The sequence below is a fragment of the Chelonoidis abingdonii genome, chromosome 1, assembly GCF_003597395.2.
Source record: "Chelonoidis abingdonii isolate Lonesome George chromosome 1, CheloAbing_2.0, whole genome shotgun sequence".
In the NCBI taxonomy this organism is placed as follows: Eukaryota; Metazoa; Chordata; order Testudines; family Testudinidae; genus Chelonoidis; species Chelonoidis abingdonii.
In genome coordinates, this window is record NC_133769.1 from 146,050,888 (window position 1) to 146,075,391 (window position 24,504).

A 24,504-nucleotide genomic window follows, 5' to 3' on the forward strand; every position below is an offset into this window, starting at 1 on the left:
ACATGGTCACCCCCATTCACAGCATGGCCCTGTGCTCTTGCTAGGGAAGCTGCAGCACCCACCCAGGACATCTGTTCTGAAGGGGACGACCTTGGAGCAGCTGTTACAGTACTGACAGCTCTGGCAAACTGTTCTTGGTGATGGAATTTCGGTGGGGTGGGGTCCAGATATGTGAGAAGCTCCAACCTCCTAGTGAATTTGACCTTTTGATTTGTAGTCTGCCCCACTTGTCCACCCCCTGGGGCAGAAAAAACAATCATAGCTGTTGCAAGGAGAGCTCACCCCCTCTCCCAGTAACGTTGCCAGCACCTTCTTCAATTATAAGTCAGTTCTTGAATTCTCTGACCTGTGTTCTGTTTATTCAGGTTCAGTGGCTGCACTGTGCTGTACTGGCCCTGGCATGGTGAGCTGCTAACAAGGATTGTATTTTAGGCACAGCTGGTGTAGCTGCCACATGGTTCCTAGCCTTTGCTGTTCTCTGGACAGATGAGAGAGAACTTCCTGTGCTGATTCACAGTTCTTGCCACTCAGTAAGATGGCATCTGGCTGGGGAAACAGCCTGTTGTTCCTTGCCAAGGAGCTCACGCTGCGGCAGTTTAGTCTTCATGTGGTAGGGATGGCAAAGTGCCAGAGATGCCTGCATTTGAACTGTTTCCTACAAGGCCACCTTTCTGTTTGGCACCACATTATGAACGGCTTGGTTATGTCTGTTCTAACACACACCTACACATGGCTCCTTCAGGTTGGATTTCACCTTTGATTGCTCCCTGCCCTGGCTGCTTTTCCGCTGGATGTCAGTTATGTTGTTTGCCTGGTTAACTTGCTGCTGTCTCCGGTGAATCTCGTGTCCTATGGCGAGTATGCTGCTCTTTGCTGTACAGAAGAGATGGGTTTCAGCCGCACTGACTATTAAGGAGATTCTCTATTCAGACTGACGGAAATGGCCAGGACCCCGCAATTCTCTCTAGCTTCCAGACTGATTAATGCAGCCTGTGCTGCCTAGAGTTACCATACAGGGCAAGCCTAGCACTGGCCTGGACAGAGAGTCCTCGTGTGGGTCACTACCTCCACTACGGTATGTGAGATGGTCACACATAACTTAATCAGTCAGTGTTAAGAACAAGCTTTAGCTGGGTGAACAGGAAGCCATCTGAGACTGCTGCCACTGATGGTCACATCTGAAGAAGGAAGCTCCATGACACACTCCTGTCACTAATGTAGCACTATACTTCCCACTCCATTCAAGAAGCTCCGAGCAATCTGTGTTCCACAAAGGGAGCAGGAGTTGTTCCCATCTCCTTTGCATATAGCTGACCCCAGTGGTAACATCCCAGCTCTGGGGTTCAATTTTAGAGGTTTCTTTTCCCCCTACATTTGTTTTCTTAATTAGTTTGTCAAATGAGCAGTATTCTAGGCTCTACAGTTATTTGGCTAATCAGACAGAATCATTTTTCACACAGTTCTGCCCTACACCAAGGAGGGTGGTTACAAGATGATCCGAGACTGAAGCGAAGATGACATCAGAAGCGGAGTCGTCACTCATATATGGTCACAGCCAGAGTTTTAGAATTGTATTGGATGTTTTAGCTGCATTAAGTTTTAGATAAACCCTCTGATAATGTCAAAAAAGGTGAATATTATTTCTATTGGTTCCTTCTGGCAGTTTATGCCAGCATCTGAATCTACATATTTCCCTTCCACAGCTTTGTTGTCACTTGTCAGACACAGAGGAGCCCTGGCACAGTGTTTCAGTGCAGCCTGTGCAGTGTCAGGAGGGGACAGCAAGTTCAGCTGGCAATGAAGGGACATCTCTCCACTCAGCTGCTTTGGTTTCTCCTCTTTCTTCGGGACACCATGGGTAAGTGCCTGCTTTATTTCACTGGATGAGCTGGGCAGAGTAAAACTAGGAAGAAAATTTTAATCCATTAGAAATGTTGTTTTATACCAGAAGTCAATGAAGCAGGCAGTTGGGATTAAGTAAATTTGTATGTCTAATTATCTCCCATAAGTGAGTGTGAGAGAGGAGGTTTATATATTTGCAATAATCATAGATTTGACCCTGTAACAGTCTGTGTGCTTTATAAAATATCCCAGTCTTGTAGCACTGTGAGCCCAGAGTTGCTTTTACTAATCACAGGAAAAGGAAAGTGGGCTTCTGTATTATGACTTCCAGCCTCATCCCCCATCCAACTCTGTGCCTGTATATGGAACCTGTGAATAATTGTCCTGTGTTCATCAAATGTGCCGGGCCATCTTCAGCAGGATGTAATTGATGCACTTGTCAGGACATTGAACTGTCCAGTAGCAGCCTGTTTCTGTGAGTTGCTGCAGTCTGAGACGCTGCTGTTCTGTAGCTGCAGTATGAACCGGTGAAGCTGAAGATGAAAGTCAGATTTTAGAAACCTCACATATTTAGCTAGAGACAAACTGCGGTACCACAGTTGGTATGTACAGATCACAGATAGCTCTGAAATGTCTCTGTGCCTCGGAGAGTAGGTGCTGAGGATTCCAGAGCAAGGACATTTTCTGAAGTGGGCTTTTTTACCTGAACTTCCAAGAAAGGTGCACCGAAGTAGCTGGGATTTGATCTCATGATAAAACTTAGCAAGGTGAAACCACAGAGAATTCCTCTGTAACCAAATTGCTATGGCCTGGGCTGTGTGAAACCAGGGGTGCCCTGTTCTCCCTGCAGGGTGGAATGACTCACCGTAAACTCCACTGGTCAACAGTCTGGTCAGAGTAATAATAGAGGCTGGTTACAACCTTCCTTTTCTTGTCTTCAAATTTGAGTCCATGTGGAACAGGAATGTCCCCATCATGTTTGTGTCCAGTTAAAAGTTTATAGCCCAACAGTCCATGAGAATGTTTTCCAGCTTGATTTAAATGCAGCTTAGAACAGCTGCTGAACTCCCTACCTCCCTCCCTCAATAACTGGGCACTTTACAAATCTGCAAATGGACACCTGCGAACAGGCTGGATTCTGGTTCCACCCAAAAGTTTCACAGTGGTGAAACAGACACTCTCAGTAGGCACATGTTTTCATCTTTGTCAAAAATTTAGAAAAAAATTGCAGCAGAACAGAAATGGTTTTGTGAAATTGTTGCCTGTGTCTCTTCCTGCCATTGCTGAGCCCTCTGTGACAGGATCAGTCACAGTGAATCCAGTGGAGTCAGTGAGACAACTCCTGGGACTAAGAGCCCCACCTGTGTTACACAATCTAGACATATAAAAATGAGGTTAAAGCCGAGAGGGGACTCAAATACAGGCAGGGACTATAGCCCAAAAGGATTTAAAAACAACAGGGCCAGCTTTAAATCAACACATTACTGTACAGGAGCTAATATGGGCTTCCTTTCAACAAGCACTTAAGCATAGACTTAATATTAAGCATGTGAGTTAGTCCCCCGTGACTAAGTGCCTCTTCTGGTTTGGGGCTACAAAGAGCATGAGGCAGGTGTAACATGATGGTGGCTACTCAAACATGCTGCAGAGAGCAAACATGCTCCAGCGGATATGCCCTACTGGGAACAGCACAAAGAGGATGTCATAATAATCAGCCCCCAGCCAGTGTCGTTGTGAGAACACCATGGAATACACGAATGCGCAGCCTATGCCCCCTGTGTACTTATAGACGGTTGTATGCTGAAAGCTCTGCACTGGGAATCTGGCAATGAGAGTCCGTTCTTGACTCTCACAGATTTACTGTGTGACCTTGGGTCATCTCACTTAATTTTTCAGTGCCTCAGGTTCCCTTTCTGTGAAATGGGGACAATACCTACCTGCGTGATTGAGGTGGGAGGGGTGGAGAGAGAATGTGGGAATACAATTCACCAGATCTAAAAAGGCTTTAAATAAAATAAAATTAAATTAAATTAAACTCTTTTATTTCAAGCCCAATACGTGAGTTCCCACAGAGAGAGGAAGCATCCGAAGAGACACCAAAAGTTTCTTATTTTGACTCAGTGCCAGAGAATGAATCCCCTCAAGAAGAGAGACATGGAAGTGGAGCCAGAGCTCATGGACTCCCCAAAATAGTCACTGTCTCTTGGGCAGGGGATTTGTTTTCACCATGAGATAATATGCAACAGTCCTCCCCACCATCAATATACAGCTGTAATTGCAGCTAGCAGGAGCAATCTGCTCTGAGGGTTCTGATGTCCCCTGACCCCCAGGAAGGATTTACAGCCCCTGTTACTGGAGAGGGAATGTGCTGCATAAAAACTGAACATAATATACTCATCACAGATAAATCTGCAGTTACCCTTTGTAACCAGTAGGTAAATGCAGATGGGAGAAAAACATTTTCTCGAATTCCTTATGAGAAACATTTAAAGATTTGAAGCAGGGAGTGGGGGAGGAGCAGTGACCAGGACAGAGGAGGGAGGGAAGTAATAGTGAATGGCAGGTGGGCCATTAACATGTAAGAAGTTGCTCCTTGCTGTTTCCTACCTTGTGCAGCTGTATCAGGACTGGCACTAGTGTTTTTAGTGTCCTAGGCGCATGGCCATTTCGCCGCCCCGCGCGCTGGTCCGTGGCTCTGGTGGAGCTGCCGCAGCCCCGCCTGCGGGAGGTCCACCCGAGCCGCGCGAGCAGCGGACCGTCCGCAGGAATGTCTGCGGCAGCTCCACTGGAGCCGCCTGCCACCCCCGCCAACAAAAGGCCACCCCCCAATAATCCTGGCGCCCTAGGCAATTGCCTAGGCCACCTAAATGGAAACAGCGGCCCTGAGCTATATACATATTTCACAGCAGCAGATCTCTGCAGGGCTGCATGCTACCTTGGTTATGGAGCCTGAGCTGCACATTGAGCTATGCCCCCCACTCTCACTACCCACCCCCAGCTGGGACTCCTGCCCCTGCTTCAGCTATGCTTCCCCTGCCAGGCCCAGTTCACCTCCCTCCAAGCTGCCTCCCTCAGACCCTTGGAATAGTCACGTGTACTTCACTAATCATTTCCTGGATTTCAGAGGTGGAACATTCAAAGTGGAGAAGCTTCACCAGGAGACAGTGAGAGCATTCCAGCCCAGAATAGTTCATCACCTGGCTTACTTCACTCACCTGTAGGGCAGGGATGAATTATCAGAGTTCAGGTCCCTGCTCCTGAGTGGGAATTTAACCCAGTGTCTTCCATATCCCAGACAGTGCCCTAATCTCTGGGCTAAAGATTATAAGGGGAGCACACACAGTTCCCGTATGACCCCAAATGGACTTCTCGGATTTCCTGATGAGTTCCAAACAGTTTCAGGGCTGAGCCAAATATTTGTTTCTGATTTTTTGATTTGTTCTCTGAAATAAAACATTGATTACTGGCCTAGCTGTAGCTAGGAGTGGTGAAATGAAAGCGATGGAGGTGGTGGTGAGGATGGATATGGAGGTGGACAGGGTGAGTGGGTGCGACGTTCGCAGCATCCCAATGCCAGAGGGCAAAGGGCTCACTGGTATCAGGTAATGAGTTTCAGCTGGCATGACCGGTTCAATGAACCCCAATTCACTGATTTCATAATCTGATAGGTGGTATGTAAAATATTGGAAAACTAATAACTCACTGATTATTAATATTCTTGCAATGTACATACACTAAGTGGTTATAAGGAGATATGGGTATAGGCTGGAATCATGACTAGCGTATTTAAACTAGGCATGTTGCAGTGAGTTGGTAAACAGGTCTGCCCTAGACAAAGGCATGTGTTTGTTTCTCTGACCAGCCAGTCCTCAGGTAGAGATAAGGAAGGTCTATTTATATGTTAGGTAAACCAAACTATCAAGACAACAAATGAGAGAGGAGACAGCATGGTGTATACACCCAGCAGGAGAGAGAAACTTGGTCTGGGTTTTACTTTTCAAAGAATACATAGCAAAGGTTTTCTGGACTGTAAAGACAGGCGAGCTGAACCTCAAGAGATAAGCAATTAAATCAACTGATTGTATACAATATTGCTGTATTATGAAAGTGTATTCTGTGAGATCTTTTATGAAAGACTATATTATTATCATTATTATAATCATTTAATGTCTGTATTAACACTATTTAAGCAATTATGGATTCTCACTGATATTATGGTTTATAGTGTTTGTCCAAACAAACGGAGAAACAGCTCCCTTCCAGACCAGAAGGAAGGGAGCTATCTATCTGTCCGCAGTTAAATTAAGCAAGGTGTAACCAAAACAACGGAAGCCCCATTTACATGGAAATCAGCAGAGGGGGTTGAAAATCCACTGAAAGGGAAGAACAGTATGAGGTCATCCTGCCTCTGGAAACAAGGTCATTGAACCTTGGAAGATATAAGCAAGGACAGAAGCCATCTTTGTCACCCATCACTAGAGAGACACAAGAGGCTAGAGGTCTTGCATGCTGAGAAATTTGAGTCCTTCAACCAAGGGAGCAGGATTGAAGTCTCTGGGCTTAGGTGACGAGTTATATGGGTCCATGGTGCCGTGCTCCCTCAATATTTAGGAACGTGGGCCTGTCCCTACCTATGTTTGGGCTTACCGTGCTTTGGGAGGCCTCACACTTCAGAGGGTGTGGGGTCCAGGGCTGTCTGGGTGGTTAGCGGGAAGCCTAGCGGTAGCAGCAAATGACCCCTGGTCCCAGACCACCCCGCTCTGCTCCACCCCACTGGCTCCCAGTGTCGCTAGTGGGAAGGGGCAGAAGCCGGAAAAAGGCAGGGAGGGAGCATGAGGGAGGGGATGGAATGGAATGGGGACAGGCAGGGGGAGGAACAGGGGCGGGCTGGGGCTGGGTCACTTGCTGCTTCTGGTGCCAGGCCCCCCAGGCCACCCTGGACCCAAAGCCGACCTGTCCATAGGATGGATTGGGGCAACTGCCCCAGGCCCCACTCTTTGGGGATCACTGTGCTTCATGAGGACGCAGGGTCCAGGGCGACCTGGGGGCTTAGCAGGGGCCTGGTGCCAGCAGCACCAAGTGACCTGGCCCCAGACCACCCCGCTTCACTCTTGCCCTGCCCCCATTCAACTCCTTCCCCCAGACCACCGCCCCACTTCTTTCTGGCTTCTGCCCCCTCCCCTGAGCAAAGCCCGAAGCCAGTGAGGCAGGGTGGGCTGGGCCCAGGTCGCTCAATGCTGCCAACACCAGGCCCCCGGCTAACCCCCTAGGCCACCCTGGACTCCGCGTCCCCCTGAATCTCAGGGCCCCCCAAAGTGCGGGGCCCAGGGCAGTTGCCCCAGTCTGTCCTATGGACATTTGGCACCACCAAAAATTATATAAACGTGGTGATCATGTCCCTGAGAACTGACGATAAGTTCAAGAAACCATGTTGAACAAAGCCTGTACCTTACTAGGTTAAGGTTTAGACTTTTAGATGTGTGTTTTCACTTTTATTTGTTTGCAACCCTTTCTAATTTTATTCCTTTTACTTGGCATCACTTAAGTTATGACATAGTATTAATAAATTAGTTTTATTTTTGGTATAGACAGCGTCAGTGCTGGGTTTCACTTGAAGTGACTACTAATTACAGTTTAAGTGTTAAGCTGTTGACTCTTTACAGGCTCAACGAACATTTATATATCTCTGAATGTTCCAGGGGAGGGTTGTTCATTTCGAGGCAGACAGCTTTGTGGAAATTTGAGTCTGGGAGCACATTGGAGTCACTTTACTGGTTGGAACCAATCCTGGTGGAAGCCAAAGTGGGGGGGTGGGGTTGTGCACAGGCTGCTGGGATCAGAGCTGCTGAACCAGGACTGTCAAGTACACAAACACTCAAGGTGTGGCCTGTATGCTTGTGGGCTGACTGTGAGAGTCCCAGGTTGGGACCTACAGCAGTAAAGCATTTTAAGGCACCCAGCGTTGCAGGGAAAGTGTGACACAACCTCTCGCTGGCTTGGATTGCACCTCCAGAACATCACAGTGGGGATGAAGGAAGGGCCAGTGTTGGGGCAAATGTCATCAGAATTTACAACTATTATTGTGTCTAGTTTGTTCTAGACTAACTTTAATCACAGTCACTCAGTCAATTCCTGTTGTGTCTATCCCACTCTCTACTCCTTCCACTGCTGGGGGATTATTTCTTCTCTCTTCCTGTTACTTTTTCTTTCTAAACTGTCAGCCATTATTTCAGTATTTTCTGATAATATGAATAAGCACCTCCCCTCCTGAATCTCATCCCTGTGGAGGCACCTGCCCTTGCTGTCCCTTGCCCCTTATTCTCCTTTAGTCTCCAGTCTCATGTCTAAACCTTCAGGCCTCATCATAGAATAGTTTCCTTTCTTTGAACTTTCTCCAGTTTTTCAATATCCTTCCTATAATAAAGGAACAGAAATACAACATTCCAGCTGAGGATGTACTAAGACCATGTAAACATTCATCAGTCCCATCCAGTCCCACCTGCAGACACAGTCACACACTCTGCTTTGTGTCTGTCTGTTCACATCTGAGAATTATGTAGTTGGCTACACCCATGCCCCAGCAGTGTCACACTTTGCCCTCTTATTCAAACTCTCTTTCATCACTGGAACACAGGAACTGGTATATGAGGTAAAGGGCTGCTGCTTATTTAGCAATGTTGTTGCTCTGGGGCATAGAGATAACAGCATAACCAACAGTCTCTAATGGATGTATTGACTCTCTAGGTCACATTGAGGTCCGGCTGGTTGGAGGGGACACTGCCTGCTCAGGACGTGTTGAAGTCAAACATGGAAGTACGTGGGAGACAGTCTGTGATTCACACTTGGATTTCAAGACTGCTTCAGTTATCTGCAATGAATTAGGGTGTGGACAGGCTGTAACCACCTTGGGAGCAGCTCACTTTGGAGAAGGACATGATCTGATCTGGAAGGAAGAGTTCCAGTGTGTGGGAAATGAGTCTCTCCTTCAGAAATGCCCCAGGATGTCCCATCCTAATGACACATGCTCCCATGCTAATGATGTCGGCGTATTGTGCTCAGGTAAGAATTCAAACTGATGAACTACTAACATGGACCTTATGGCTGGACCCTTTAGTCTCTTTTCTGTCACATCCATGTATTCTCCCTGTGAACCCACGTCCCAGAAGACTTTACATATTTCCATGTTGCTCCAAAGGATTCCTGTCTGCTTGAAAGGGTGACTCCACTCTCCCTCCACTCATGGGGAACCAAGAGGGGATCCAGGAATGGAGGGAAACCCCATTATCTCTCTCACATTCATAACTTCATTTTTAGTGTTTCCAATAAATGGGGACAGTTCTATTAAATTTTTCTCCTGCTACAAGGATAGGGTCCCAGCAGAGCTCTGATCCCTCTTATCCTCCACTAATAATAATGACTGTCACTCGTATTTGAGTATGACTGTGATTTGAAGTCTGTTCCCACAAGTAGGGATCAGGAAACATGCCATGGCAAGTTGATGTCTATGTTCCCTCTTACTGTTGGGCAACGTAGTGCAACGATATTTTGTTGTGCATTCTGCTTCCCTTGTAGCAGAGTGCCAAGTTCGCCTGTCATGGGCCGCACCCTCCCAGGTCATTGAGTCCAGCAGATTTTGTCAGACCATTTGAATCCCATTATGCTTGGTAAGTGGCGTTGTTGCAGACAGTTAAGTTTTTGGATCTGGCAACAATAAAGGGTCAGGTCTCTAATGAGTATAGAAGACAAGGGAGCACAACAGCTCTGTAAACTTGGCATTTTGTGGACACATGGACCCCTTCACCTTGTCCAAAGTCTGTTTTATAGATGATTGAAAGTGGAGGTCATTGACTTTAAGGTGCTGAAAGTTGTTTATCAATGCTGGTGTCGTTGGTAACTGTACTACTTAGGTAGCAGAAGGATTTGATGTTATTTAATTGGCAGCCATTCAATTTTATTTCAGGTTGTGATGGAGGTAATGGCTGCACCTTCTCCACACTCTTCCCTACTCAGATACATCTGTAAAGGGAAAGGGCAGGGTCTAGTGATCAGAGAACAGAACTAGAAATCTCAAGACCTAGGTTTTCTTTCCAGATCTGCTGCTGTATTTATTAATGCTCCATGCTTGAGTTTACCCATCTGTGAAATAGAGACAAATGTTAATGACTTACCTCAGCGAGTGGCTGTGCGGCTTAACTTCATCAGCGTAAAGTGCTTTCAGGCACTTAAATGCATAGTGCTATGTAGGGCCAGGTGTTGTTATATTAAAACTTAACTGGAAGAATTGGAGTGGTTGTGGCCACTTTTACGTTATTTCCCTGAAATGGATGTTGACTTTGTGCCACTCATCGATAGGAATCTGATTATTAGACACTAGCTGAAAGCCCGTGCTATTGCATGAGTGTAGTTTGTAGTTTCACATGGGTGTAATTTGTAAAGTCATGTGAAGAAACAGTGCCTGCTGGGAGCAAATATTAAGCAAAAAAAAAAACATAGACAGAATATGAATGCAAAACATGCACATTGTCAAACTGAAATGTACACCTGCCTAACAGCTTTGGCTTATATCACCTAACTCATAACAACCTCCCAGTTGTCCGGTAAATTACTTCACCATGAAACTTACTTATTATCAAGGTGTATTTTGCCAATCTAAGTATACCATTGTACCAATACTGTATTTATTGCTGAAGCATGTTTTCACCACAGTTTGTTAATGGACTTTTTAACTGCCCTCTATTCCCCTGCCAATTTTAGGTTGAAATGTCAACCTCGTAATGGACACAAAAAGCATCCCTCTCCCTGGCTGCTCAGCTGCAGTCTGCACTTGCCCTTTTTTCACCCCTGAGGTGTGGGACAGCCCTTCATTCCTTATAACTATCTTTATCATAGCAACCCCCCTCTTGCCTCCTGCATCCCTGGGACTTCTCTGCCTGGGACTCCACTACACAACAACTTTCACAACTTCACTCTCCCCTACCTCTTGTTGCCCCAGGACCCTCTCGCTGCTCTAGGGACATACATGAAGGCAAGGCTCAGTGGCAGGACAGGACTGTGTCCTCAGTCCAGAAGGTCTCATACACAGGTCGGCCCAGCCATGAAAACAGAAGGATCAGAGGAGTTTCTTGTATCTTCACACCATCTCATCCTGTAGGAACTGAAATCCTCCCTCCTGTGACTTATGACCAGCTTGCAACAACTGGAAACACTGCAACACTGCCTTCCCCCGGCTGCTTGGAGGGAACCCCACTTCCTAGCACCAACCCCAGGCTAGAGAGCTGCCATCTGATCCCCTTCATCTCTTACCCCCATTGCTGTCCTCTGCAGCCACCTCTACCTCCTTTATGCCCCTACATCCCCCTTCAGCCACATCCAGCCCCTCGCAGCCTCTCTTCTACCCTCACATCCTCGAACACCCCATTCCCCTGAAACCCATCAATCTGCCTCTTGCCCTCAGTATCCGGCTCCCCTCACTCTCCCCACCCTCCTTTCACAGGGTATCTGGGCCACTTACCCTCCCTGTGTCCTCTCCATCCCCCTGAGTGATACAGGAGCAGCCATGTTCCCTGTGGGCTTCCGTCTCGTTGAAAAAGGTGGGAGGCAGCAGCCAGCTTTACTCAGCACGACCTCACTCCCACATGCCGACAGACTGTAGGGAGATGGCGGCATGTCGCTGGCTTCAGCTCCAGTGACAGAGACAGGAGATGGTGCAATTTCGAATAAAGGTATTAGGATGTGCAGGGGAATATTGAAAACAGGGATATTTGTCCTGAAAGATGAAGTCCTGGAAAGAGGAAACCAGGACTGGAGAGGGGGCGGACTTCTGTGTAAGGTGAGGTTGCCACCTCTAAGGCACAGTAAAACTAGCAGTACATGGGCAGGCCCAGGGCCCACGGCTGGGGGAGAGAGGGAAGGTTCCAGGGCTGGGGACAACCATGGGGAGAGGCCCAGTGAAGGAAAGACTTGACACCAAGTTGTAGAAATCCGAGGAGGCAAAAGCTGCTTTTCTGAGTTCACTTGCCTCTTTTATTATCTAAGATTACACATGCGCAAATGCACAGCACAATTCAAAATTTCCTACAAAATCTTCCATCACGAGCATAAACAGAAAAGCAAATTGCAAAAACAGCCTCAGCTGTAAACACAGCAGTTCTGTGAGAAACAGCAGAGAAAGGAGACTACAAAACTCTGCCAGCTGCAAACAGGGCGTCTGTGTGAAAGCAAGGGGGGAGGATGGAGGAAGGCCAAGTTCCTGAGATAAGCAGACCGGGTGTGCCCAGCTTGCAAGCAAGAACAAAATGCCCCAATTAAAGGAGCACCCAGGCCTGTGGGCCTGGAGTCATTCCTACATCCCCCCTTCTTTCATTCTAAATAACTGCGGGTTACGGTACCCACGCAACTGTTTCTCAAGACGTGCCACGTCGTCAGCAGACAGCCTTATAGCTTTGGCCGTTGAGGACCAAGTAGCTACAGCATTGATACAAGAAGGAAAGCACTGAATAAACAGCAACAGCCCACAAGGTCCAGCAAGCCCAATTATGCAATATCCAAAGGCCGTCTCAGCCAAGTTAAATCAAGTAGCCACCCAAAGTCACTGGATGGCATGCACGGTGATTCAGGTCGCTGCCGGCGCTTGGTCAGGCGCGGTCTCTGAGTCTCCTCCCCCAATGTCAGTTGGAAGTTCAGGATCGGGTTCTTCAGGCCTTGGTGCCACGTCATGCCTCACCGGCTGGTTTCACGCACCGTGCTGGTACCACACTGGACCTGTATCAGTGGAACAGAAGCATACCCTCGTCCCCATGTTATAAGCGGCACTGGGCCCTTCCACTCAGGGTCCAGTAGCTGTCGATAATATACCAAGGGTCGTTCCATGGGCACTGAAATTTAAAATGGCGATCCGCAGGACAATAAAGAATCCGAATTCAAGGTTAAATAATTTAAAGTAAATAACAAAATATATAATTTCTGCTGTACCTCCCTTACGGTCCTAGGATTTCCCCCTGTTTTTAATTTGTTTTTCCAAAAGTGTCTTGAAGGAGCGGTTAGCCCGTTCCACAATAGCCTGGCCAGTAGAATTATAGGGAATACCATGTGACAATTGAATTTGCCATTGAGAACAAAAATCTGAAAATTGTCGAAGAAACATAAGCAGGAGCATTATCAGTTTTCAATTTCTTCGGGGTTTCCCCATGACTGCAATACAGTGCAGAACGTGATTGCTAACCTGAGTCGCTGTTGCACCGCGTTGGGCTGTAGCCCAAATAAATCCTGAAAAGGTATCACAGTTAAATGAACATGATTACATGGCTTAAAAAAGGGGAACCATTGTGACATCCATTTGCCACAACTGGTTAGCCTCTGTCCCTCTGGGATTAACCGCGTGAGGGGAAACAGGAATCATGGCACAGTGAGGGCAAGACCGAACAATTTGCTGAGCTTGAGGAAGCGGCAAATTAAATTGCTTTAGCCAAAACCTTAGCAGATTGATGAAAAAAGGCCATGACTATCAATAGGATCAGAAAACAAGGAATGGCATCCGTAGTTGTTTAAGTGCTGAATCAGCATAAGCATTGCCTTGGGTGAGCATGTCTGGCAGAGCGGTGTGTGGCTGCTCTGACATGACAGACAACACCAAGTGATGTCGTCGAGATAATAAATATTGTAAGGTAAGGAACAGAGACAACAAATCAGCATCCAAGTGAGGGGTTAATAAGGAATGTGGAAGGTGATCCAGCAACTGATAAACATAAACAGTATCGACTACCAAATTAAATGGTTTGATCACAAAAAAGCCGAAAAGCCAAAATACTGCTGCAATCTCAGATCGTTGGGGCTGACTTTTGAGGCAGGTAAACCGAGTCTGCCATGCATTAGTATCAGGGTGCTTGGTAGGTTACAACCCCACGGGGGGGAACCATCAGTAAATACTGTAATGGCTTGTAAGGGTACAGGGGAAAGCTTGGATTTGAGCGTAAGTGGAACCTGTTGTACAATTACTAAACGAGGATCCTTAGGGGAATTATATGCAATTCTCCTACATAATCACAAAAGGCCAATTTGCCAAACAAGGGAATGTTGCTGTAAATGGTGAAATTCATCCCGGGTGATTGGAAGACAGACCTTAAAAAGATCAAACCCAGTTAACTGCAAGCTCGATGCCGAGCTTTACGAAGCAAATCAGCCAAGGCATCCATATATGGGTATATATATTCCATGTGGGGGGTCGAAGGCAAATACATCCATTCAATAATATACCAGAGAGAGATGTCTGTAAGCAGAGCTAAAATTTAAAGGGACAAAGCTTGGGAGCCGATCAAAAAAATACATCAGCTAAGAGCCAACATTCAAACTTGTCAACCGACAAGAAGCTGTAAAAGAGCTGAAGTAATTTGAACACATCGCTGGATGGTTTGGGTCCTTCAATAGCTGAAACAGAGGTTGTAACAATTCAGTCAGTGGCAGTTCTAAAAAAAGGCCTAATCCAAGTTTAGGTGCCTAATAAATCCGTGATCAACCCACCAGTGTCAGGGTGTGGGAATTACCTACTTCAAGGGGGGCTGCCCGGAGAGGCGCATAAGTGGATTATGCCATTAAGAATTTTTTATGCCCTAAGATATAAAAACGGGGTGCTTCCCTTTGAACCTTCTCGGGGCAACTATGAGGCGCCAACAAACGCAAGTGTTGTAATGCCTGGTGAAAACAAGGTCATCAACAACAACTCCAGCCAGCAAACTGTCATCCATATAATGAAAAAAATTATCTTAACTCCGGTGTGTTTACAGCCCGTACAAAATTGTGGCAAAGGAGCGATTCAAACCAAAATGTTGACATAGGCGTGGGGTTGAATTAGCAATACCCTGGGCAAAACCTTCCATTGGATACTGTGTGTCGGTTGGTCGCAATGGGGGTTTATATAGACCGCACAGTATAATGCAAATTTTTCCTCTGTTGCTTTACAAGGGGCAATGTAAAAAATAACAATTCTGAAGATCAATAACACAACATTTGATTAAGAATTAGGAAATCAAATTTGGATTTGGGAACAAATGAAGAGGGCCCATGCTGAATACATTTATTAAAAATTTCCCTTAAATCATGGCAATAATCTCCACCCTCCTGACTTTTTCTGTATAACAAAAACCGGTGTATATCCAGAGCTTAGTTGAATATACCTATATAGCCTGCACTGCTGCAAGAATAAATCCAACCCAGTGCTGCCCTGCGCCGGTAGCAAGCCAGCAGCTGGCTTCACTGGCTTGGCTGCAGCTGGAATTGGAATTGGCAGAGGGAAAACCGCCCTTTTTATCCTGGGTCTGGGGGAAAGAGGCCGTGGGGCACACCTGGGGGGCTGATAACGCTTCTGCACCTCTCCCTTCTCCCAGCTTATGGTCAAGACAACAGACCCCAGTTACTCATGGGCTGGGATCTCGAGCCTGATACCTCCAGCCATCTGACGAAACACTCACTCAAGCCAGTATCACATCCTGACCAGGGTTGAGGCAACATTCTCATAAGTGATTTTCCGTCAAAAGGTACCCAGGCATAAACCAGTTCCTAAACCTGCAATAAGTCCGCTTAACAATTAGGGGGTGGGCCCGGGTTAACGCCAAACTATTAATATGCCCATAACGATCTCTTCAAAAAGAAAGGGTAGTGCAGCCCGGTGCCAATGAGGGTAGCATATTCCAATCAGCATTTGGTTTCCTCTGCAGTCCAGTTAAGGGCAGCAACAACGCCGTCAGGTCAGTTAATTCTGGAGCATAAAAATCAGGGGACAACTTAACTGCAAGCCACCATCTTTGAATTGCCAGTTTGCTGCAGCAGTCCTTACAGAAGGTGCAGTGTCACAGGGACTGGCAAAGGTGCCCTGGGCATCTGAAGGACAAAGGGGCTTGTTTCGTGAGAGGAGCGGGGCAGGTACGAGGGGGGTACTACAGGTTAGGGTTTAGGAACAGGCGCAGAGGGGAAAAGTAGGCAGGCTGCTGGAGGACCACATTCAAGCAATGAGAGCCTCTGGAGGGGCAAGGGCTCCACCGCACCCGCAGAGAGGCCAGGAGCGCAGCACTCCATCGGTGCCCTAGGTTCAAGCATGCAAACGTACGGCCAATTTTTTTCCCAGTTCCGATAATCGAGGTCCCGCCCTCCGGATACCAAGAACATTGTTCCCTAATAGCTTGAGGCAAGCAGAAAGCTCTTTAACATACTGCATTTATGATGAGCTACGGAGCAAATAAGACAAGTCATCCCTGAATTACTGCTTTGGCCTGATAGGCGAAGCTCCCATACTCACCGGGATCCAAGAGTCCGGAATGAAGGACGTGTCGTAACCCTTGGCCGGGCGCTGTGAGCGAAAGACTTCAGGTCACCGCCTAAGGCCCTGTTCCAATGCCGCGGCCCCACAATGGGCCGCCAGATGAAGGAAAGACTTCACACCAAGTTGTAGAAATACGAGGAAGCGCAAAAGCTGCTTTTCTGAGTTCACCTGCCTCTTTATTATCTAACGATTACACATTGCGCAACATGCAACAAGCCACAATCAAATTCTTACAAAAATCTTCCATCATGAGCATAACCAGAAAAGCAAATTTGCAAAAACAAGCCTCACTGTAAACGACAGCACGTTCTGTGAGAAACAGCAGCAGAAAGGAGACTACAAAACACTGCAAGCTGCAACGGGGCGTCTTGTGTGGCAAAGGGGGGGGGATGGAGGAAGCCAAGTTCCTGAGATAAGCAGGTCGGGTGTGCCCAGCTTGCAAGCAAGAACAAAATGCCCCAATTAAAGGAGCACCCAGGCCTGTGGGCCTGGGGTCATTCCTACAGCCCAGGTCTTGAAAATTTATGGGAGGCTTGGTGGGATTCGGGGTTGGGAGCAGGGCACTGCTTTCCCATTCACTGATGTCTGCCCTGACACACTGCACACATGCAGAGCAGGATGAGGGTGCCAGCTGAGAGGCTGTTGAATGCTCACAGCCATGACATCTGCAACTAGAGTTCCGAGATCACTGCATACCCAAGTGCGTTTGTGCACAGTTTAGAAATCCTGACAACACCAACCTCTCCTCCGCCCCCAGCCAATAACACCTTTGGACCAGCAATTGGGAAGGCTGTAGAAAACCTAGCCAGGCCATTCAAAAACCAGCCACATAGTATAAGGCTGTTGGTGGGGGGAGAGAGAGAGAACTCAGCCCCATGATGCTCATTCCTACACATTTCTTGGTATGCGCTTCTAGTGATAACAAAACTTTCATCTGCTCTTCCCTCCTTTATCCCTTCATTGGTGTGTTTGACTCACTTTGGGCCTGATCCATCTATGGCAGCTGAGGGCACTTAGTCACTCACAGAATCCTCTCAGCACCTTGTGGGATTGTGCCCTGTACTTGGGAGAGCCTCCCTTGCTGAACTCAACTTTCTGGAATGTCCCAGGCTATCCACAGGCAACCTTGACTGCATTAATCAAGTTTTTTACTATTTAATTCTACTAAAAATCTGCTCTGAATCCCCAATTCTACCCTCAATCTCAGAACAGTGCTACAGCTTGGGGCAGGAGATAGTCACCAGTGTTTGCGTTTTAATTGTCATCAGAAAGCCACAGATTGAGTACAGTTGGATTGATGGAGGCAGTTCACAGCTCTTAGAGCTACTGTTCCACTGATATCAATGGAAGCCCCAAGCAGCTCTTCACCAAGGGAAGTGATCCCTCTGGAGCTGGAATAACCACTAGGGCTTATCTGCTCTCCAGCTGCAGTCACTGCATTAGGTGTGGCTGTACTGAATGGGGGAGGAATACACTGGAGCATCTTGGGAGAACTGTGGTTGTAATATGAGGAGATCTGGGGATTAGTTTGAGGAGCATTAGAGAGCTGTGAATGTGATATGAGGAGATCTGGGCCTGAGCACCCCCATGTGTGTTATCAAAGGAAAGATGTGCATATGGACCTTGAAGTTCCAGTTGGCATCATTTATGTAGGCTGTGTCAGGAACAGGGCACTGAGTACATCTTGGCATGGGTATTGTCAGTTGTGAGTTGGGACGAGGGCCAGCTCCAGGCACCAGCGAAGGAAGCAGGTGCCTGAGGTGGCCAATAGTAAGGCGCGGTAATATGTCTGTTATTGAGGCGGCACATCTGGGTCTTCAGCAGCAATTCTGTGGCGGTTCCTTCACTTCCTCTCTTCCTTCCCGGCGGAACTTCAGCAGCAGCTCAATCATTTTCTTTTTTTTTTCCTTTGCCACTTGGGGTGGCAAAAAAGCTGGAGCCGGCCCTGGTTGGGACATGAGAGCTGTATGTGGATTTAATGATTGATAGAGGGAAGTATGTTTAGGTGACATCTTGGATGGATGAGTTATGAGGCTGTAAAAGGATATGAAGTGGTTGTTGAATTTGCAAGTGTGGTATGCTCTCATGGGGTAGACTCAGTGTTTGAGCACAGGGAAAGTGCAGATAGTGCTTGTGCATAACAGTGAACAGGCAGAGTGGGAGTGTATGTGTGTTAGGGTTTGTGGGGCATTGCTTGAAGAGGGCAGAGTTAGCACTGCATGGGAGTTTATCTTAACTCTGTATTTCCTGGCTTTCAGAAGTTTGAGTTGTGCTGAACTAGAAGTTCTGAACGGCACAAGCCATAAGCGGGCAAGTTTAACTCTGCATTAAGAAAGATTTTTGCCTTCCTAGTACTTTTAAACAGAAAGAAATGTATGCTGATAGGAGTTAAAGGTTATTTAAACACTTGTAGTTCTCACTTAGGCTTGCAGCCGATATGCTACTGTCAAGGTTCCCTCCCCACTCTGAATTCTGGGGTACAGATGAGAGGACCTGCATGAAAGACACCACAAGCTTGTATTTTACCAGCTTAGGTTAAAACTTCCACAAGGTACAATTTCTTTCCTTGTCCTTGGATGTTATTGCTGCCACCACCAAGTGATTTACACAAAAATTCAGGAAAAGGGTCACTTGGAGTCCCTGTTCCCCCAAAATATTTCCCCAAGCCCCTTCACCCCATTTCCTGAGGAGGCTTGAGAATAATGTGAGTACTGACCAGACTCTTTGTCTCTAGGGCACTGAAAATCAAACAGGTTCTTAAAGGAAGAACTTTTTTGAAAGAAAAAGTAAAGGAATCACACCTGGAAAATCAGGATGGAAGGTAACTTTACAGGGTAACAAAAAGATTTAAACATAGAGGATTCCCCTCTAGGCTCAGCTTTAAAGTTACAAAAAACAGCAATAAAACTGTCTCCTATAACAGGAAAATATACAAGCTAAAACAAAAGATAATCTAACACATTTCCTTGTCCTTACTTACAATTTCTGTAATTTTAGATGCATTATTTCAGGTACGTTTTCAGGAGATGTTTTACCTGCCTGGTCTCTCTCTGTCCAGAGAGGGAACAAAACAAAGAGAGCAAAAACAAAATCTCTCCACCACAGATTTGAAAGTATCTTCTTTCCTTATTGGTCCTTTTGGTCAGGTGCCAACCAGGTTATTTGAGCTTCTTAACCCCCTCAGTACATCTGGCCACGAGGGATTCCATGCTACTGCATGCACAAAGACTGTCACCCTTCCCTTTATATTTATGACCGCTACTGTGACTAGGTAATAATCAAAAGACCTAGTTTTTATGTAATGCTTTTCATCAGTAGCTCTCAAAGAACGCACCTCATTATCCCAATTTCACAAATGGGAAACTGAGGCAGAGAGTGATGAAGTAACTTCAAAGAATCATAGAAATATGGGGCTTGAAGAAATCTCAAGATATCATTAAGTCTAGCCCCCAGTGCTGTGGCAAGACCAATGAAGTGTAGACAAATGTTTGTCCATTCTGTTCATAAAAAACACACAAAGACGTGGATTCTACAACCTCCCTTGGCAGCCTAGTCCAGAACTTATCTATCTGTATAGATAGAATGTTTTCCCTAATATGTAACCTAAAACTCCCTTGCTGCATTTTAAGCCCATCACTTCTTGTCCTAACTTCAGTGGACAGGAAGAACAATTCATCCTGGTCATCTTTATTAATAGCCCTTATCATATTTGAAGACTATTATCACATCCCCTCTCAGTCTTCTTTTCTCAAGATTAAACATGGCCAGTTTTTTCCTAACCTTTCCTCATAGGTCAGGTTTTCTAAACCTTTTATCATTTTTTGTTGCTCTCCTCTGGACCATCTCCAAATTTGTCTACATCTTTTCTAAAGTGTGGCACCCAATATTGGACATAGTACTCAAGCTGAGGCCTCATAAATATCAAGTAGAGTGGGACAGTTACCTCCCATGTCTTATATATGACATAGTGGTTAATATACCTAAGAATTTTAGCTTTTTTCACAATTGCATCAGTCATAAACCTACAGCTAAGAGTAGCATAAAATCCCTCCTTACCTGTGAAGGGTTAAGACGCTCAGATAACCTGGTTGGCACCTGACCAAATGGACCAATAAGAGGAGAAGATAAATTCAAATCTCTGAGGGGAAGGATTTTGTTTTTGTGTTTCTTTGTTTTCTCCAGGTCAGCAAGGAACCAGGGCAGGGAAAATGCATCTCCCGAAACCATATCTGAATTAAGCATCTAATATTACAGAAATAGTAAGTAATAGAAAGGAAATGCAATAGATTATCTTTTGTTGTAGCTTGTGAATTTTCCCTGTGCTAAGAGGGAAGTTTATCCCTGTTTCTGTAACTTTAAAATTTTGCCTAGAGGGGAAATCCTCTGTGTTTTTTTAATCTTTTGTTATTCTCTAAAGTATTTACCATCCTGACTTTAGAGAGGTGATTCTTTTACCTTTTCTTTAACTAAAATTCTTCTTTTAAGAACCTGATTATTTTTCATTGTTCTGAAGATCCAAGAGTTTGGGTCTGAGTTCACTTGTACCAGTTGGTGAGGATATTATTCTTAAGCCTTCCCCAGGAAAAGGGGTTTAGGGCTTGGGGGAATATTTTGGGGAAATAGGACTCCAAGTGATCCTTTCCCTGATTCTTTGTCTAAATCACTTGGTGGTGGCAGCATACTGTTCAAGGACAAGGTGGAATTTGTGCCTTGGGAAAATTTTTAACCTAAGTTGATACAAATAAGCTTAGGGGGTCTTTCATGCGGGTCCCCACATCTGTACCCCAGAGTTCAGATTGGGAAAGAAACCCTTACAGAATCACATTGTTGACTCATATTCAATCTGTGATCTACTGTTACCCCAGATCCTTTTTAGCAGTACTACCACTAAGCCAGTTATTCCTCATATTGTAGTTGCCCATTTGATTTTTCCTTCTGAATTGTACTTTGCAATTGTCTTTTCTGAATTCCATCATGTTTCAAACCAGTTCTCCAACTTGGCAAATCACATTGAATTCTAATTCTGTCTTCCAAAGCGCTTGCAACCCCTCCCAGCTATTACCAGACCCAGGTCTGACCCCTGTGGAACTCCACTAGATATACATTTTCAGTTTGACAATGAACTATTGATAACTACTCTTAGAGTACAATCCTTCAACCTATTGGGCACTCAGCTTATATTAATTTCATCTAGACTTCATTTCCTTAGTTTGCTTATGAGACTGTTATGTGGAACTGTATCAAATGCCTAACTAAAATCAAGACAGATCATATCTACTTCTTCCCATCCACTAGGCCAATAACACTGTCAAAGAAGGAAATTAGGTTGTTATGGCATGATTTCTGTTTAACAAATCTACTCTGACTCTTACTTATAGTCCTATTATCCCCTAGGTGATTACAAATTCATTGTTTAATAATTTATTTTTCCATGTGTTGAAACTAAGCTGACGGCGTCCTTTTTATTCCCCTCTTTAAAGATAGGCACTATGTTTGCCCTTCTCCAGTCCTCTGAGACCTCACCTGTCCTCCATGAGTTCTCAAAGATAATTGGGAATTGTTCTGAGATTGCTTCAGCTAGTTCGTTAAGTACCTCAGTGTGAAAATCAGGGTCTAAACACCCCAGAGGGCAACAGGGGTCTGAAACCCAAAGAATAAGCAGTTGAAACAACAGTTTGTATACAGCATTATTGTATTATAACAGTGTTTGGAGTAAGATATCATATAAAAACTGGTGACATGTTGGTTATGGATATTGTTGTGCAAGGAATATACAGATTGTGAGTAAAGAGTTATGCATGTGTGATGGAAATATGTTCCTAAAATATGTTTTGGGAACAGACTTCATAAACAAGTTTTTCCTGGGGAAAAGCATGTCATTTTGCCTGTTTGCCTGTGTCTCCAATGTAAATTGGGCATGGTCATGCCAGAGACAGTCGAAGTTTCATTACATGTGATTCACCAGGCGGATGGAAAGTCAAAAGGTAGCATCAAACAGCAGGGGAGAAGAAGTTTATCTGGGGATGCACTTTAGCCAAGCATGTTTCAAAAGTTTACTGGACTATAAAAACAAGGACAGAGAATGCCTTAGTTATTTATAATTTAAGGGGCAAAGAGGATTCTGTGAATGTTGGATCCTCCTGCTAAAAGAGCTGGAGATGCTGGTAGCTTGATGTAAGTGAGAAAGCTGTTGAAGCAAAGTTTGTAGCTTGCTAAAGTTAAGTTTTAGACACTAAAAAGTGTGCAATATTTTGTTTTGTTTATAAGCATTTTCTGCTTCTGTTGTCTCTGCTTAGTATGATCTATGTTCTTTATTAATAATCTTATTTTTACTCAGCTCACTGCTGTTTGTTAAGGTAAAGAGCGTGTCCTCAGCTGGGCAAACAGGCTAGTGTGTTTGTGTGTATTGTCTCTTTGGAAACAGTGGAGTTAATAATTTTTGTGAGTGACCAGTGAGAGGGATTGGAAACTACAGGGAGACATCTCAGGGAAACTTGGGACCTGGGGTTCATTGAATGTTACCTGCAAGGCAAGGTGTAGACAGGCAGAATTTTGAGAAGTTTGTTGGTGAGGCAAACAGATTGGTGGGGCAGGAAGTCGGCACACAGTTTAAGGTCAAGCAAAGCTCACACTTGCTGAGGCAGTGGGGTAACACAGAGGCTTCTGGTACTGGATGCTCTGAAAGAGCATCACACCTCAAATGAATTTCATCAGGACCTGGGACTCAAATACATCTAACGTATGTAAATATTGTTTGACATGTTCTTCCCTAGTTTTGGCTTGTGTTCCTTCCTCCATGTTGTTACTATTAATTGTGTTGAGTATCTGCTCACCATTAACCTACTGAGTGATGACTAAAGCAAAATAGACATTAAACACTTCAGCCTTCTTGATATAATCCTTTAATAGCTCTCCTTTACAGTAAGCAGAGGACTTGCACTTTACTTTGTCTTTCTCTTGCTCCCTAAAGTATTTATAAGATTTCTTCTTATTCCCTTTTATGTCCGTTGCTGAGTGTAACTCATATTGTGCCTTAGCCTTGCTGATTTAGTCCTTACATACTGATGTTAAGGTTTTGTAATCATCCTTAGCAAGTGGTTCTTCTTTCCACTTTCTGTAGGATTCCTTTTTGATTTTCAGGTTTTAAAGCGCAAACAAGGAGGGATAGCTCAGTGGCTTGAGCATTGGCCTGCTAAACATAAGGTTGTGAGCTCACCCTTTAAGGGGACCAGTTGGGGATTGGTGCTGCTTTGAGCAGAGGGTTGGACTCGATGAGCTTTTGAGGTCCCTTCCAACCCTATGATTCTATGATAGGACAGCTTAATCAACAGTATTCTTTTGAGAGGGGAGGGATAGCTCAGTGGTTTGAGCATTAGCCTGTTAAACCCAGGGTTATGAGCTCAATCCTTAAGAGAGCAATTTGGGGATTGGTCCTGCTTTGAGCAGGGGGTTGGACTAGATGATCTCCTAAGGTCCCTTCCAACCCTAATAATCTATGATTCCTAATGGAGCCATATTAGTCTCTTTCCATCTTTCTTTTGCATCAGCATAGTTTGAAATTGTGTCATTAATATTGTCTCTTTGAGGAACTTCCAGGTCTCCTGATCTCATTTTTCCCCTAAGATTTTCTTCCCTTGGCACTTTACCTACCAGTCCCCGTGTTTCTTAAAGTCTGCTTTTTTTTAAATCCTTATTCTGCTGCTCTCACTCCTTTCTTTCCTCAGAATCATTAAAGCTATCATTTCAAGGTCACCTTCGGCCAAGTTGCCTTCCACCTTCAGATTAATTAACAATTCCTCCCTCTTGATCAGAATTAAGCCGTAAATTTTGGTCTCCTTGGTTATTGCTTCCGCTTTCTTGAATAAAAAGTTATCCCCAACACATTCCAAGAAATTATGGGGTATTTTGCCTTATTTACTTTTCCAACAAATGTCTGGGTAGATAAAGTCCCCTGTTATTCTCAGGTCTTGTGTTTTGAATATTTCTGCTATTTGTGCTAATAATGCCACCCTGATTGGGTGGTCTATAGTAGACATCTACCATGACATCACCCCTGTTTTTTCCCTCTTTGATCTTTGCCCAGATACTTTCAGTTTATCTGTCTCTCAAAGCCTTCTGGGTCTCAGAACTTCAGACTTGCCCAAGGTCAGCCAGCAGGCCAGTGGTAGACCTGGGGTAGTCCCAGTCCAGTGGTTCTTCCACTAGGCCACAAGGTTGCTATGTGATTCCTCAGTGCTCCTCCATGTCCTGTATATTTTACTCCAGTGCAATGGGGATAATGGCAGTTGTACAGTTGCTACCGGGCCTGCAAAGGGGTAGGGCTCCCCTAGATTGCAGCACACATGTGGAAG

General features: G+C 45.4%; 1 protein-coding gene across 1 annotated transcript in view; it reads left to right on the plus strand.

The window, feature by feature from the left end:
- The first annotated feature begins 1,760 nt into the window (after nt 1-1,760).
- LOC116837067 (antigen WC1.1-like) overlaps nt 1,761-24,504 on the plus strand; it is a 63,052-nt gene continuing 40,308 nt past the window's right edge. The window contains exon 1 of the mRNA XM_075071036.1: nt 1,761-1,858. Within this exon, the coding sequence (XP_074927137.1) occupies nt 1,798-1,858 (61 nt within the window). The 5' untranslated portion in view covers nt 1,761-1,797. The remainder of the gene's footprint in view (nt 1,859-24,504) is intronic.